At 41.8% G+C, this 16075-nt stretch overlaps 1 protein-coding gene across 1 annotated transcript in view; it reads left to right on the top strand.

Annotated features, from left to right (window-relative positions):
• Nucleotides 1-465: 465 nt before the first annotated feature.
• Nucleotides 466-16075, top strand: part of LOC108902762 (cAMP-specific 3',5'-cyclic phosphodiesterase 4D-like) — a 35124-nt gene continuing 19514 nt past the window's right edge. The window contains 1 exon segment of the mRNA XM_018704757.2: nucleotides 466-1198. Within this exon segment, the coding sequence (XP_018560273.1) occupies nucleotides 873-1198 (326 nt within the window). The 5' untranslated portion in view covers nucleotides 466-872.

Genomic DNA, 16075 nt, shown 5'->3' with positions numbered 1-16075 from the left:
AAATGTATAGAAAGTCTTAATATTAGAAAGAAAAGTTACACACAGCAACATAAATGCATGTAATTCATTCATGTACATGAAAACACAACAATTACAAACACTCTACAGTTTGAACTCACTGTTTTATCAGATGCTTGATAAGTTCATGGTGCATTTTAATCAGACTGATGTAAAGCTGAGTTTCTGTGAGTGTTAAATTCAAGACAAGGATTTGATTGTGCTGGTTTGAAGCTTCAAAAGTGAAAAGTTTATTATCCTGGAGGAATTCATGTTCTTATATTGAGTCTGTTACATCTGTGTGTGTGCGTGTGTTTGTTGAGCGTGTAAACAGTTAAAATGTTCGCTGGAGGCACTGCCTCAGAGAGTTTCTCTCCTCAAAGCGTCCTCAAAGATCTCCCTCACACACACACACACACACACACACACACACACACACACACACACACTGCGCTGTTTATATCACACATTCACCACATACTGTACACATATACCTACACGTGATGTATCTACTACAACCACAGACCCCCCCTCAGTCTCACTCACACACTCGTGCGCGCGCGCACACGCACGTAGTTCGTGTCTTTTTTTAAAGCCCCAGGAGTCCATGTGCTGGAAGGAGGAGACAGACAGAGAGCCATAGAGAGACAGGGGGGGGAGTGTATCTCCAGAGAAGAAGGAGAGTTCTGCCCCGAACTCCTCAATGTGGATTTGAAACGAACCGCCTCGCGCTCTTCTCGCGTTCAGCTCTCCAAAACCGCATAGAACAGAAAGCGCGCGCCTCCGAGGAAATGACTCTTTTAAGAAAACCCACAGTGCCTTGATTTCCCCCCACTTTTCTCTTCTTCACTCTCTCCGCGTTGCCGACTGGAGGCATGCCGCTGAAACACGCCGAGGAGGGCTTTCCTCCGTCTGCCCGCGCGTCAGTGGAAACCTGGTGCGGCGTGAAGGGAGAGGAGAGAGCGCGCGAGAGCCGAGAAGCAGAAGGAGCGTCCGGAGAAGGACGAGGAGGAGGATTAGTGAAGAACAAAACAGAAGAAGAAGAAAAAGAAGAAACAACCGCAAACATGAGTTTACCGACCAGCTGTGTGTATCCAGCCCCTTCGGTCCAGGATCGTTACTGCAAAGTGCGGAACGGGAATATTTGCGGGTCGCCGTGCGCCGTCAACCGGCCCATCGACATCGTGCAGAAACGAAGGCGGTAGGCCAGATGTGGTTTCAATCCAGATGTTGTTGCACCACCCTAAACACTCTGCTACTCTGTCTTTTAAACGAAGTTTAACAGTTCATCCTCTGACAGACGCTGATGATAAAAATAACTTCACCACAACTTTACTATAATATTAATTATACAAACTTACAGTGTGAAAAAAGTCATTAATATCTCATTTATTTTCCACAAGTGGGGTACAACATCATAAAAAGATACAGTGTGTTGCAATCCAATGTAAAATTTATAATGACATCCCATGTATACATACACTATGTATATATTTATCTATAAAGGGCAAAAGAGGCATAAACCTCTTTTAATGTCTCTGCTGTCTTTGCATCAGTTCATGGTATTGTATCCACCTCCTCTACAGTATCTGCAGCACTCAGTACTGAGTTTATTATCAGTATTAGTGGCTAATCAAGTATGGTATGCTTGTGATTATAGTATTTTATTTTTTATAGTGTTACTCCAGGGCTGCTCAGTGCTCACACTGATGTTTGCTAAATAATAGTTTTATCATTCAAAAGAAATGTACAGCACTATAGTGACCCACCTTCCAGGTGTGGTTGGAGAGAGTTTTACCTCTTAATATGATATAATGAGATCCATAGTGTTTCAGAGTTTCTCAGCATGTAACATTTCTTATCTCTATCTCCTTGTGATATTCATATCATTTGTACTGAACTCATAGTACAGTGAGTTTAAAATGACCTCAGTGTTTGATGATGACATTTAATCTCCTAAATATCAGTAATATCAAATTGCCTTTGCTTCTCAGTGGTGAGTTTACTGGAGCTTATTTGGTATTTTTACTTCAGTAAGTAGTAATACTTCATCACGTAAATCTGTCACAAGCATGCAGAGATGATTTACAGGTCTAAATCTGAGTGATCTTGCTGACGCTCACCTAGTCTGATTTACAGAAGTGAGATCAGAGAGAACGTTTCCTCTTATCGCCAAAATTACACACAGCCAGGTGTAAGAAGGTCAAGAGTCAGGATCTTCAACTTTCAAGTAACAGATCAAACAAAATCTCAGCTCTTTAATCCTCAGAGTGAAATTATTTTAACCCAGGATGTCAACCTAACATCCACAGTCAGCGTCATTTATCTGCCAAGTTCCCTCAGACGAAATAACGGTGTCAGACAGTGGAGCTGAGCTCAGACTGAACAAATGACTGAGTTTGGGTTTTTAAAGTGCTGTTTTATTAGTCTAGTGGTGAGTCAGACGAACTGATGTGGTTCTGGAGGAAGATCTGAATCAGTATCTCCTGAATCTGTGTGTGTGTGTGTGTGTTTTATTGTGTTTATATAACATGAATTACTGCATCATTTGTAGCAAAATACATTAAATATTTATCCTACCACTATTGAGGGTGCACACACAAAACAGCCTTACATCGTTTTTTCATTCAAACACATTTTAATCTTCTTGTTTTTTGATGGATTGCAGTTTGTTCTTTGAGCTGATTGTGTTATGGGTAATCCTCAGTGCCAAGTTTGTGCCGGAGGGGCAAGGAGGAATAAGCTGTCACTTCCTGGACTGAAGTTTTATGTGTATACACAATCAGGAGGCTGTAGATAAGTTAATAAGGTTAATAATTGTGATTTTAATGCTGTTGTATCATTAAAAATGTTCAGTTCTCTTAGATAAAGTGCAGGCCACATACAGGATATATCACTCTTGGTTGTTCTTTCCATTTTTAAGGCATATGATGACAGACTGGAGCTAATATAGTTTTCCCACCCTTATGCAACACAGCACACACTCACATTTCATTCTCAGCAGATGAGTATACCTGAAGGTGGCTGCTGCCTGAAGAGTCACAGAGGGCTAAGAATGACTAATTTTGCAGGCAGCCTTTCACGAAGTCACGACGACGTCAGCCCCGTTGGGTGGGGAGGGGAGGGGTGGGAAGGGAAGGTGGGGGATCAAAGTTTCTTTATAATGTCAACCCACCAATAAAAAGCCTTCAAAGGGAGCGATTGCTAATGAACGCTGAAGTTGGACGTATTTATAGGACTGATGGATCGACCACATGTGTGTAATAACACAGTCAAAAAAGCAGCAGAGGAAAGTAAAGTGCACACTGTAATCGTCCAAATCCCTTTAACCCCCACACTCTGTGTAGTTTCCATTAATTCCTAGATGGAAACGGACCGCTTCCACCGTCATCAATTTACCTCATAAAATTCGAGGTTTTACAGTTAGTTTTGGCAAAGAGGCGTTCAAGTGCATCTGTGTAGATGCTTAGCCTCTGCTTTTAGGTTTGTGATGAGGCAGGAGTTGTTTTAGTGTCAGAGAATTTCCTGTTTATACTCTGGTGGCTCTACCTTTAACATCTGTGAGTGTATTTGACCATTGAAGACAATATTCAGTTCTCAAATTAGTGAAAAATGCTTCATAACAAGTCTCCAGAGCCCAAAATGACACCATTCAAATGTCTCATTATGTCCAACCAACTGTTCTAAACCTAAACACATTTTGTTTATGATGATATAAAACTTAGAGAAGAAGCCAATTGAATAGGTGGAAATAGACCTGCGATTATTAGTTAATTAATCATCAGTCAATTGACAGAAAATCAATCAGCTAATTGTCTCAAAACATCCAAATATTCTCTCATTTCAGCTTTTACAGTGTGAGGATTTGCTGCTTTACCCTGTTTACTATCATTATAAAGTCATTAACTTTGGGTTATGGCTTGGTTGGACAGAGCACAGCATTTGAAGATGTCATATTTTTCATCATAGTTTGATAAAAAAAAAAAAAATCTAACAAATAATCAATTAATCAAAAATAGAATCAACAAATCAAACTATAATGGTAATTATTGTTTTCAAAAAATGAATAAATAAATGCTGAAACTACTCAAACTACTGTTGACTACTGATGACTATACTGTCAACTAATCAATTAACTGACTAATAGTTTCAGCTCTAGTACTGTTTCCAGTGGTTCTATGCAGTCCACATGGAACCGTGACTCCTCAGGTATTTCATTTGCTTCATTTAAAATTATACACACAGTGATGGAGGATTTTATCTGCTCCTCCCTCCTCACACACTCACCTCGTCGTGTCCATCGTTGCTCTTTTCATGAGGGGACTCGTATCCCTCAGTGATGATGATGAGGACTGATGTCAAACTCTGACTTACTCATCCTGTTTCACCTCCCAGCGGAGATCACTGATGCCAACTAGACTTTGACTCACACACTGTGAGAGAGGAAGCTAACAGCTCGTCAATCTTGTAATCTGATAATAATTACAGTGATAATGTCTCCACTTTTGTTTATTCAGCATTCGCCAAAGTTGCAGTTGCAGTGCAGTGTAAGATCAAAGCAATGCAGCAGCTCAGTAAGAACCCAAAGTGGTAGTGGGTTTATTTCAATGTGTTTTATGCACAGATGAATATAATACAATAAATTAGAGCTCTGATGTGATATTTCTTGCAGGTGATAGCAGACAGGATTTAGTTGCTGAGGCTCTTAGCGCATCAGCGACAGTCACGGTGAAATGTCTCGTGTATGTGCGGCCTTGTGCTCCTCGCTGCTTGTGAAACGACAGACTTCACACGTTACAGTTTGTTGTGTTTCCACAAAACTTCACAGTCTTACCACTGTGTGTTTTAGTAAAGATCTGATGATTGTTTGAATAGGTTTTTTTCTCCCATGTGAACCACAGCTTGATTTTTAAATTGTTTCCTACTGTGTTTTGGCAATTGGTGGTTAGTCATGTAGCTGGAAGTTGGTTTTTCTTTTTATTGAAACTGTTGCAGATATATTCACATTTTGCATTTTGATATTCAGTGCCTCAGATTTACCTTCGCTTTCATTTTCATCACACTAATCTTGATTCCACATTTCAGAAAATTCAGTCTTTCCTCCAGAAGTTTCTTGTATTTTTGTCAAAGTAGGAAAGTATCTGAAACAGAATTTGATGCAGTTTTTTTCCCTGTCTTAACTTGAAGCTATATCTACTGTACAGGGGGAAGAAAATGCTCTGGAACAGTTTTGCTAACCCTGGCTGTGTGTTGGAGGTCTGAGGTTTTATCACAGTGGAATAAGTGCTTGCAGCTTTTTATACAGTCTACTTGTGTAACACTGATCCACTGACAAATCTGCAGCAAAACTGTTCAACTGTACCAACTTTTAAACCTAAAACAAAGCTATTTAATGCAGCCGCTTCATAATAAACACCTATTAATGTTTCTTCACCCAAAGGCTTTTTACTGTGATGCAAACGTGATGGTGTTGAAATAAATGTTTTCAGCTGTAGCTGACAACTGCAGTCGGTTACTCTCGCTATTCAGCACCTCTTTCTTTGTGTGCTGCGTTATGCGCATTGTTTTAGACTTAAAGGGAAACTCTTGTTGGGACACAAACAGCACGAAACCGCAAAAACTAAAATAACTTTCCACAACTGACTCTCAACAGCTGTAAACAACAGAAACTCTGAGATAGATTTCTGCTTTTAAATCAAATCTGTCAAATCAAAAGCAATTTTGAATGAAAGTTTTCTATCCGTTCGCTGTCTGTTTTTCTGTGGCTCTGCTCAGACAGAGACCTCCATCATATCAGATCAGGGTGGAAGTGACTGGCTGGTATCCAATCTTTAATTAAAGCCCAGCGTCTGAGCCAAATATCAGTTTAACTCCCGTAGTCTTCACACTTTTTTGTGCCGTCTGCTGTTTGCAACCCATACCTCCCAACTGTTCAGAAACCAGATCTGACCTTTCGGGCGGTGTCACAGCAGGTTGGTCAGCCCTCTGGGGCCCCAGCCCATGTCAACAGACTGCAACGTGACGCACAGCTCGCTCAACATGGGGTTAAAGGTCGCTGCAAACTGCCAGCGTGTTGCCACATAATGTAAAGGAAGAGACACGTTACCTGTGACGAGGCACTGTGAGTCAGCTATGAGTATCCCATTATGGCCCCTGCTGCTGGTTGGGCTTTATTCACCTGTACTCATATTTTACCCTCCACAGACTCCAGCTCCATCGGTGGTTCCTCCTCCATCCTGGATTCTGCTAAACTTTATTTATTCAGTGCACTGACCAGTCTCGACAGCAGTGCACAATCTGCCATGAGAAGTATACGCTGAGTTATATCCTCTGCTGTAAGTGTTTTCCACAACTTGAGCAGAAGCTGAGTAAACCAGAGGTAAAGAGGGATTTCAGGCTCAACTTCAGGGAAACAGTCTGAATAAGTCATTGAGGTGGGGGACCTTCATATTAGCTTTAGCTACAGTGTAGATGCTCTCTATACATTATATCAGTCGAGTTATCCTTATGCTGCAGCGATTAGTTGATCGACAGAAAATTAACTGGCAACTGTTTTGATGACTGACGATTTGATGCTTTTCTTGCTCATAATCTTTGTCGAGAGATGGCCTCTGGTGTCAGACTGTGAACATCCTCAATCTTTCTTCACTGTCCACTGACTCCGTGTCGACGACTTTGACCCTTCCCAGGCGATGTTGTGACTGGTTTTGTTCTTCTCCTCTCAGACAGCTGATGATGTTTCCGATGCTTGTCCAGCCTCTTGTACCAGAATCCTCAGCTTTTCACAGAGGTGGAGTTCCCCACAGCTGCTACACGTAATGTCTTAGATCAGTCCAGTTTTCCTTCTCCTGTCGTCACCCATTCTGAAAACGCCGTGATCACAGTGTCTGTATAACACATTATGTGTAACCAACATATCCAGCTGCAAGTCAGCATCATTAAATGTTTCACAACAGGGACATTTTAGAGGAATCTGGACTTTTGTAACAGAGAATTTTTGACCCCTGGTGAGGACTGACAGAAAATATTGATGTGACAGTGGCTGTTCGTTGGACTCGATCCCGAATCGTTGCCAATTCACAGTTAACGCCTCAACCCGCTGAACCGCACGACGCCTCTGAACCGAGTCTCTGGAGTCACTTTGCTCTGTTCCTACAACAAACATGTCTCAACAGAAATCCCACTGCGTCCACAAGCTCAGCCAGCTGGTTTCCGCCTCGTATCTTTTTAGCGTATTTCATGGCGTCCTTTTGCGTCCTTAGTCTCTTATTTGGTGGAAAAACAGAACTGCAGCGAGCAGAGCGTTGGGCCGGGAGTAATTGCAGGCCTGCGAGCTGGTCGATCGGCATTGCAGTGACAGCCATGAAACCACAACTGACGTCAGCAGACAAGTGTGACTGTGCTTGTGTGACTGTGTGTGTACTTGTGCTGAATATCACAGCTAGAATAGTGGACTGACTGAGTGTTATCCTGACATCTCTGTGACTCCAGGAATGATGATCAACTCAGGGACAGATGAACACCCAACAAAGAAGCTCTGTTCCAATGTTTTCTTGCAGGATTAGACAATAGCGTGGTTGATGGACTTTTGCGTAATCTGAAAACAAATGAAGAAACAAGGCATCCACATGCAGCCTGCTCCTGCACAGTGTGTCACAGGTGAACTTGATCACCTACATAGACTTCAGGGCTCCGCCTACACAGCGGGATGCCAGGTAGGGAAAGGCTGGGGGCTGGAGACGACTTAACAACTTTAGTTTTGTTTTGTTTTAGAGATTTCAGCAACATGACATGATGGTATGTCTGTGTGAGAGTGCTTCAAAAGTTACAGTTTATGCAGAGACATGAATGAAGAAAAAGAAAAATGTAAAATATTGATACAGAAAAAAAAGTACAGTCAAGTTGAAACTACGGTGTTTAGGTAGACTAGATTTGAGACGAATCCTAGGACACCTTGTGTTATCTAGTGTTATTATTTATGCATATATAAGTGATATATGTAAAATATAGAAATGCACTGAAGCAGCTTTTTCTCTTTCACTGCCAATTCTACTGTCTCAGCTCAGGATATCTGCTGATGCAGAGAGATCCAGTACCAACACCATTTATTTGTGTACCTCATTGTGTTGAACTCATTGAGATAATTTTTAGGTAAAGTAACTTGAGGACAGGGATTTCAGTCACTTACTGAATTTAGCTAACAGCAGAAATGAAATTTAAAATGACGTTGAGAAAAAAAAACTGTATTTGAAATGGATCCATCACATCATGGCTGATAGGTCAGTATCAGGCTGACATTGTTGTCAATGATGAGTAGGATTTCAGGGGCTTTACTTGAAGTCTGGGCCCAAAAACAATTGAGACAAAAAAAGGCACAGAAAGACTCAAAAGAAAACACTCTGCCCCCGCTGTCTCCATCTTGTCGTGTCCCGCTGATCAGCGATGTGATTGGCCGCTCCTGGGTTGCCCTCGCCTAATTAGAGTAGGAAGTGGCACACTCTTGCCTCACCACCGGACTCAATCACTGTATACCGAAAGGCGCCAATTAGTGCCATATGAACATGATTAGAGGAACACTCAGCATGGCCTGTTGCTGGGCAAAGACTGACAGTGTGTGTGTGTGTGTGTGTGTGTGTGTGTGTGTCCTGAACCAGCCTGCCCAGTTGCACACCAGTGTGATGCAAGGTTGTTCGATTTTCAGGTCGATGCTGGAGCCAAATCTAGATCTCTACTGCTGGGGCTATAATCACACATTGCTTGTGTGTGTGTGTGTGTGGTTCTGGTGGTTCTGGCTCGGTGTGTTGCCCCTCTAACCAGTTTTTAATGATGTTAATGCTGATCAGCCACTGTATGGATTTCTCCCCGGCTGGACGGACAGAGCTAATCACTGCAAATAGACTCCACGATCAATACTCGTCCGGAGGAGTGAATCAACCTCTGAGGCGCCCTGAACTCCAGAAATTTAACCTCTTCACCGCTGCAACAGTTACATTCATGCATAAAGGACCAGTCTGCTAAAAAGGCAACTGTTGTTTTTAAAATATTGTTGCGTAGGCAGACCATGCTTCAACCACAGCATCACAGCTCAAACACCCAAGACAGCAAACAGCTGTCCTGCCAAAATATCTTTCACCAGACAATTAATCACTGCCAGCTCTGGACAACCTCCACCCTCACAGGACGAGGGATAGATCATTTTCTGACAATGGTCCCTAGATTTAAAAAAAAAAAACAGCAACAAAAACTTAAAGTAACACAGTGTAACTTTTGCTGAACAACAGCAGCCCTCTGCAGCTACAAGTGATTGCCAGGGGTTAAGCTTCAGTCGAACACGACCAAACGGAGGATATTACTCATGGTCTCCAGCTTCTGAAGCTGTAAGCGCTATCATTGTTATAAACACGCCAAACTCCAATTAGAATTCTTGATATTTCCCTGGAGAAGTTTCCCTGCTGGATATCAGAGATGCAAACTGTTTTTAATGACTTCTAAGTCTTTTTAACTGATCTACTCTTGAACTTGTTGGGCCTGATCCCAGCAGTTTAAGCCACCAACTATCACTCAGTTAGTGAGAGACCAGAGTTACACAGTGCAAGAACAGACGTTAATGTTGCTTTAAGAAATAAATAGTAATTGGGCTTCTTTTCAGACTCACTGTTTTGCACCATCACCACTACACCAGAGACCAACGCCTACACCCACAGCGACTCAAAATACACCAGACTCTAGAGCAGCGAGACGACAGGCTATTTCCTTTTCTTACAGGTTAGGGTCTTACGCTTTCTCAACCAGGAATGCTCATTTTAGATCACTGCAATCTTATGTTGCAAGCTATTCTGTAGCTGCAGCACATGAAAAAAGAAAAAGAAAAAGCAGAACACTCATGCTGTGTTTTATCAGAATGTACCTGAAGAGAGAGTTAGCAAGGCAGCACAGAAACCACAAAGTCTGTAGGTTTAACCCAACAACTGTGACAACGTATACAAATCTTCAATCTTCAGTGTGTAATAATGATGGAAGCTCATGTGGATCACCTTTAACTTTTAGCCTCACGTCTTTTTTCCTGCACTTTCTTTCTTCCTTTCTCTTCACTGACAGGACTCCAAACAGAGGTCTGCTGTTTTCAAAGGCAGGAGTCCACCCTCTGCCTGTAGGTCAAAGGTCACGCAGAAAAATAATAAACAGAGCAGCTGGTTTGACTTGGTGCAACCTTCCCCTCCCCTTGGCTATATTTAGAGAGACATGAGCTGCTCTGAGATCAGATGTTGATGTTGGACACGGAGGGTTTGCTGTGTTTGGGCAGCGATCTGCTGTGGCTGGTCAGGTGGATGGAAAGAACAGCTGGCTCCTCGTGGAGGCGTGGCTTTCAGCTTCAGTCCAGGAGCAAGGTCGTATAAAACAGTGGAAATAGTTCTCCGAGAAGAAATCTGAAAATGATGCTGTGTGAGCAATACATGTTGGTATTTTGATCAAATGCAAAGAGTGTGTAAAGTATCATTTCATGATCTTTGCAGAGTAAAAAATGTCTTCCTTTTTTCTGCAGTAATTTAGCCAACTTAGCCAACCAAGACATTAGCTGACATGTACCAATCTCCCCGTCTCAACAATAGTAATCTGCTGTTAGAGCAGTGGATGCGGGATAATCCAAAAGCATCTGATGTCCCCTCTTCTGTGAAGGAAATGTCACATCATTCAGAGAAAAAAAAACACACACACAGTGCCCCAAAGTCTTGAGGAAGTTACCAGAAAAAGTGAAACATGGTGCAAAAATAAGTCTTTCCTCATTGTGTTAGGACAGAATCTACATACTTCCTTTTTTTGTTTTTATCTTTTTCAGTCTTTCCCTTTGATGCAACGTGGTAAAACGAGCATCTTAAAACTTAAAGTAACCTTATTATGACATAGTTATTTTGTGAAATCTGTATCTACAGTTTCAGTTTCTCTGAATATTATTTCCTATTTTATTGTGTATAGTTCATCATTCAGGCTGAACTGAGCTCATCTATGTTCTTTCTTTATCCAGTGAAGGTTTTCTGAACTCTCATACTTTTCGTCCAGCTGCCCTCAGAGCAGCGTGAAGCAGCTGGTCAACTTTTCAAAAATTTCTAGTGATGTTAGCACCGTGAAGTCAGAAATAGTAACCATCAAAAGCCAACTTATGTTAGTCGTGACACTTGTGACCTGTCACCAATTAATACAGTGTTTGTGTTGCGTCCAGACATGTTTGAACTGATCAATCAGCTCTAAATTTTCCAGTGTGGCTGCCAGGTAGAGCAGCAGAGATGTGTCTGTGTGAGACAGCAAAAATCTATTTTTTTCATTCACATGGGAGATTAGTACGCTAAAATATTTTATCATCCACAGGTCATTTTATATGTAGAGGTTTGGGGACCTCTGGGCAGATTACATATTTAGTTGATTTGTGAAGTGACAAAAAGTATTTTCAACTTTCAGACTTTAAAAGCATTAGACCATTTCTTTGAGTGTTAATGCACTGTTACTTTTTATTTCATGAACTTAAAAAATAGGGGGAAAAAGTCAGTGCCAAATATTAAACATGGTGGTGGAAATACTCTGCTTTGGGGTTGTGATCCTGCTCAATATCAGCAAACTCTGGGCCCAAATTCCAAAGTCTGGCTTCTATGACAGGACGATAATCCAAATCAAACCTCAAAATCCACCATGAACTACTTCAAGAACCACAAGCTGAAGCTTTTGGAAGCTCTTAAACATGCTGCGTGTGTGAGACGCCCTAAAAATATCCCAGAACTTGAAGTTATCTGCAGGAAAACTGGGTGAAAATTTGTGAATCAAAAATAGAAAGAAAGGATAGACTCTTTGGGATTTGCCAGCTTGCAAATTCTCTCCAGAGGGAGAGTTACTAAGTGCTGACTTACAGTACACAATTCCTGTGATTTGCCCACAGCTCTCAATCAAAGAAAAAGATCAGATCTGGATTTGCATATTGTGAATATGTTTCCTGCTTGTTTTTCTCCTACCCTGCTGCCCAGCCTCTCCTTTCTGCTTGCTGTCAAGAAGACATAAACACACACATATACACACACATATGCTGGTCTTTGTATAACTGTGAGGGCACTCACTGACAGTGCATTTTCTATCCTTAACCCCACAAGTCTTAACCTGCAGATATCTCTTTGAAGCTGTGGAAATGGGCTGAACTGTCCTCGCAGCAAAATAAAAATTTGAACAAAAATATGTACACATATACACACACACACACACATATACACATGTAGTGCACAAACCACGCACAGTGACAGTGAAAGGAAAGATCTGTTTGGCAGGGTGAGTGTGGGGGGAGACGGTTGTTTTTCTACTGCTTTCAGATCAAATGTACAATGGGCTTGAGCTATAAAGCAAACAAACCCTCTTTACTCCCTGAACTCTAGCACTCCTACACACACACGCGCACACACACACACACACACACACACACACACACACACACACACACACCACTGTACCTCTAAAATGTTCCTCTGCAACTGCCTTATGTGTTTTTTTTCTCTCATTTCAGATCATGTAAAATCATTAGTAAATATCAACTCTTTGCTCTTCCTGTCCTTCAATGGTTTACACACATGCACACACACACACACACAGACACGCACGCGCGCACACACACACACACACACACATTCATAAAGTGCTCCCTGGCCTGTTTTCCTCCTCTCCTCCTCACCTCTTGCCTCCTTCCTGGTGTGATGTTTGAGGCCCCTCGGCCAATTCCCACGCTACAAGGAAAGAAAACAGGAGGGAGCGTTTGTGTGTATGTGTGTATGTGTGTGTGGGTTGACTTTTGACCCCAGGCCTGTGTCATCCCCCCATCAAATAACATCTGGCCTTGACGGTTGTTTTCTGCATCACTCTCACATACATGACAAAAAAAATTTCCTTAAATCCCTCAGCCCTGGTTCCCATGAGCACATCACAGACATGCATGCACAAACAACAACTGGAACTGGTCTTGGCATTTCCCAGCCCGAGGTTATAACTTTTTGTGCAGTTAGAAGCTTAGCCGTAAGAAAAGGCTTTATAACAATGATATAAAGTCTTCATTAGGTGAAAAATGTAGGCCTAGATTCAAGGTGGACCTCAAAGTGACAGTGGCACAGTAAATTGTTTGATGAGAAGTATTTCTTCTGCAACATTTTTAAGATTAACACAGTGTCTGTAGCTGAAGAAGTTCATTGTAGTGTGTCTGTTAATCCCTTAAGAAGCATTTTAAATCAAAGTGAAGAGTCGGATAAGAACAGACTTGTTTCAATCACCTACAAGTTGCTTGTTTTGTCTGAGCAGCAGTTTACTGCGACTGAGAAGCTGGAAGTAGGTAATGTTTTGCCCTTTGCTTGAAAAATAAATCACAATAATTGGCAATTAATTTTCTGTAAGTTGACTAATGGAGTAATCTCATCACCCGGCGTCGAACAGAGACAGAACGTACAAACCCTTATCCCGAGTGATGATGACATGGAAACTTTGTCAATCACCGCTGCTTTATTTTGGTTTGAAGAGAAAGGATTCCTCCTCTTCGTTATGGTGATGAGGTGCACACTAAACATCCTGGGAACAAAAGCAGAGGGTTAGGATGTGGGTGTTGGGGGATGTGTGTGAGAAAAGTTTAGCAAAACGGAGTTAAAGAGAGAAAAGGGAGCTGTCGTTTACGTCAGAGAGAGGGAAAACAATGCTGGAGGCAGGAGACAGACCAAGGTCAACTTGTTATGTATGCTGCGACTGAGCAAGACGTCAGCCAACCTGTCTGTCTGTTTGTCTGTTTAAAGGGAGAATGCCTGTCTCACCAAGCTGTAGGAGCAGTGCCAGTTTTAGAGGCAGTAGTAGTAGTAGATTAAGTTATAGATGTTTTAGACATAGCTGTAAAAGTCTGGTCTCTTTCCTTTTACGGTCTCATGCTTGTCTAAATGTTACACAGGATTTTTCCACCATGACGAGGTTAAACACTGAAAACTTGTTTCTTTTTGAGACATTTTTTGCTTTTGTTTTACAGCATGTTTTCTTGTTCCCTCCTGCAGCAGAAACCTAATAACCCCTTAAGGAGCCATATTGCTCACTTCCGTCCCCTTTAAATAGAGTATTACTGAATTTTACCAGTGACAATGAGAAGCTGCTTTAAAGAATTAAGCTAACAGCTGAACCAAACTAGAAACAAAAATTACAACAACAAATCAGTGAGGATACAAGAAGGAGTCGATCAAAAACAGTCACTCAAAGTCTGTCTGTCTCAAATATATCTAGAGGCAGATTAGAAAAGAATTAGAAGATTAGAAAGCAGATTTGCTTTAAGTGTGGTCTTGGTTATGGAAAATCATTGAAAAGTCCTGGAATTTTAGAACAGAGAAGATGGAAATCCTGATGTTTGAGGCCGTGTGTTTACTATACAAGGAAATCTTGTGGGGTTTAGAAGCACTGTCTTAAAAACCATACAAATTAGAATATTTTATCTTTAACAAATGGTTGTCTGCAGTATTAATGCAGAGCAGCGACAGGTGTTGCAGTATCATATTTTCCTCAGCAGTGGGAGCTGTCTCTCCTATCAGAAGCCTGTTGGTCTCTGATTCTTTTGAATGGGAATGAATGACCTGCAGCAGAAAGCTTAAATGAACTGCAGCTGTTGAAAAACTCAGTGCTGATAATGAGTCTGTGGAACGTAAAATGTAATGAATTTGTTAGTTAATTTACAATAATAATCACAGTATGACGACAGAGGAACTCTCATGTTTTACCCGATTCTCTCACGGCTATTAGTGACATTAGTTCATCATAGATTAGTGTTGTGCAGCCGTCTTCACTGTCAGTTCACTGTTTCAGCTATAATCAGCAGTGCAAATCTGATATAATGACCTGATGTTTGATTAAATAGCAGTCTCCAGCTAGTTTTTTTGTGATGGAGACTGAAAACCTAGTCTGGGTTTCAGTGGAAAGATTTAGTATCTCTGACGGTCTAGTTTCTGTTTTATGGTATTTTCCCAGTGGTGAGAAAAAAATCTGAAGGAAACTGAGGAGAAAAGTGAGGTTATATTTTACTACAGATATGGCAGATCCATAAAGATGTAAACCTGCTGTTTTTGTCTTTTTACGTATCAAAATTACATATTGTTTAATCACAGCCGACCATAATTACTGCTCTCGCTTTGACATGTAATCCAAGGATTTGCTTTAAGGATGTGACTCGGTACCAGCTCAGACCACCTGACTGTGTTAAATCTTGGCATGTAGAAGTGTCAAAGTGTCCTTGAGCAACATGCTCAGAGAACACCCTACCTGCTCACCCTGAGATTTGACTGAATAAAAGATTAGAGCTTAATAAGGGTGGAGGAGCACTTTCGCATCAACCTGTCAAAATTATTTTTTTTAAAAATCCCTCATATATGTATTCATGAGGGGGGGGGGTATCTACGTAAGCTCCGTCACAAGTCTCCCAGTCCCCCTCTTTCCTGGCAGGCAGATCTATTTATAGCCTCTAACGTCACTGGTCTCCTCTGATGGAGCCTCGTCACGGCCGACTACACAGAGCCAGAGGGAGGGTGGGGTGTAAAACGGGGTTGGGGGGTGGGTGAGGTGTGGTGGGTAGAGAGGGGGGTGTCATCACTGAGGTAAGCCCTGCTGCAGCCCTGCCTCTCCCTGCCCTGTCACACCAATCAGGTATAAGATGCTGAGCCACATCACTGTGCTGGATACAGCCTTCCCTGATCACCCCCCCCACCTCCTCCTCCTCATCCCTCTCTCTCTCTCAGCTTCTGTGAATTGGGTCTGTTTCATTCAGCATCGATTGCATAATACCCATCTCTCATTTATCAGGCGCTGCTATTGCTGGAGCACCAGAGGCAGGCCGAGCTAAAAATAGACACACACAGGCAACCTTCCCCCGCACTGTTTTCTATTGTTATGACCAGGGAAGCAGGGGATGGGTGGGGGGGCTGGCTGTCATGGATGAGAATAGCTCTAATTGATAAAAACACACACAAAGAAAAAAAAACACTTAAAATCACCACTTAAAGCTTTAAAATGTCTTTTCATTTACAATCTAACAGCGTAAAAA

The sequence above is a fragment of the Lates calcarifer genome, linkage group LG17, assembly GCF_001640805.2.
Source record: "Lates calcarifer isolate ASB-BC8 linkage group LG17, TLL_Latcal_v3, whole genome shotgun sequence".
NCBI classification, from domain to species: Eukaryota; Metazoa; Chordata; class Actinopteri; family Centropomidae; genus Lates; species Lates calcarifer.
The sequence above is the reverse complement of the archived record's forward strand: the minus strand, read 5'-3'. Positions and strand labels throughout refer to the sequence as shown.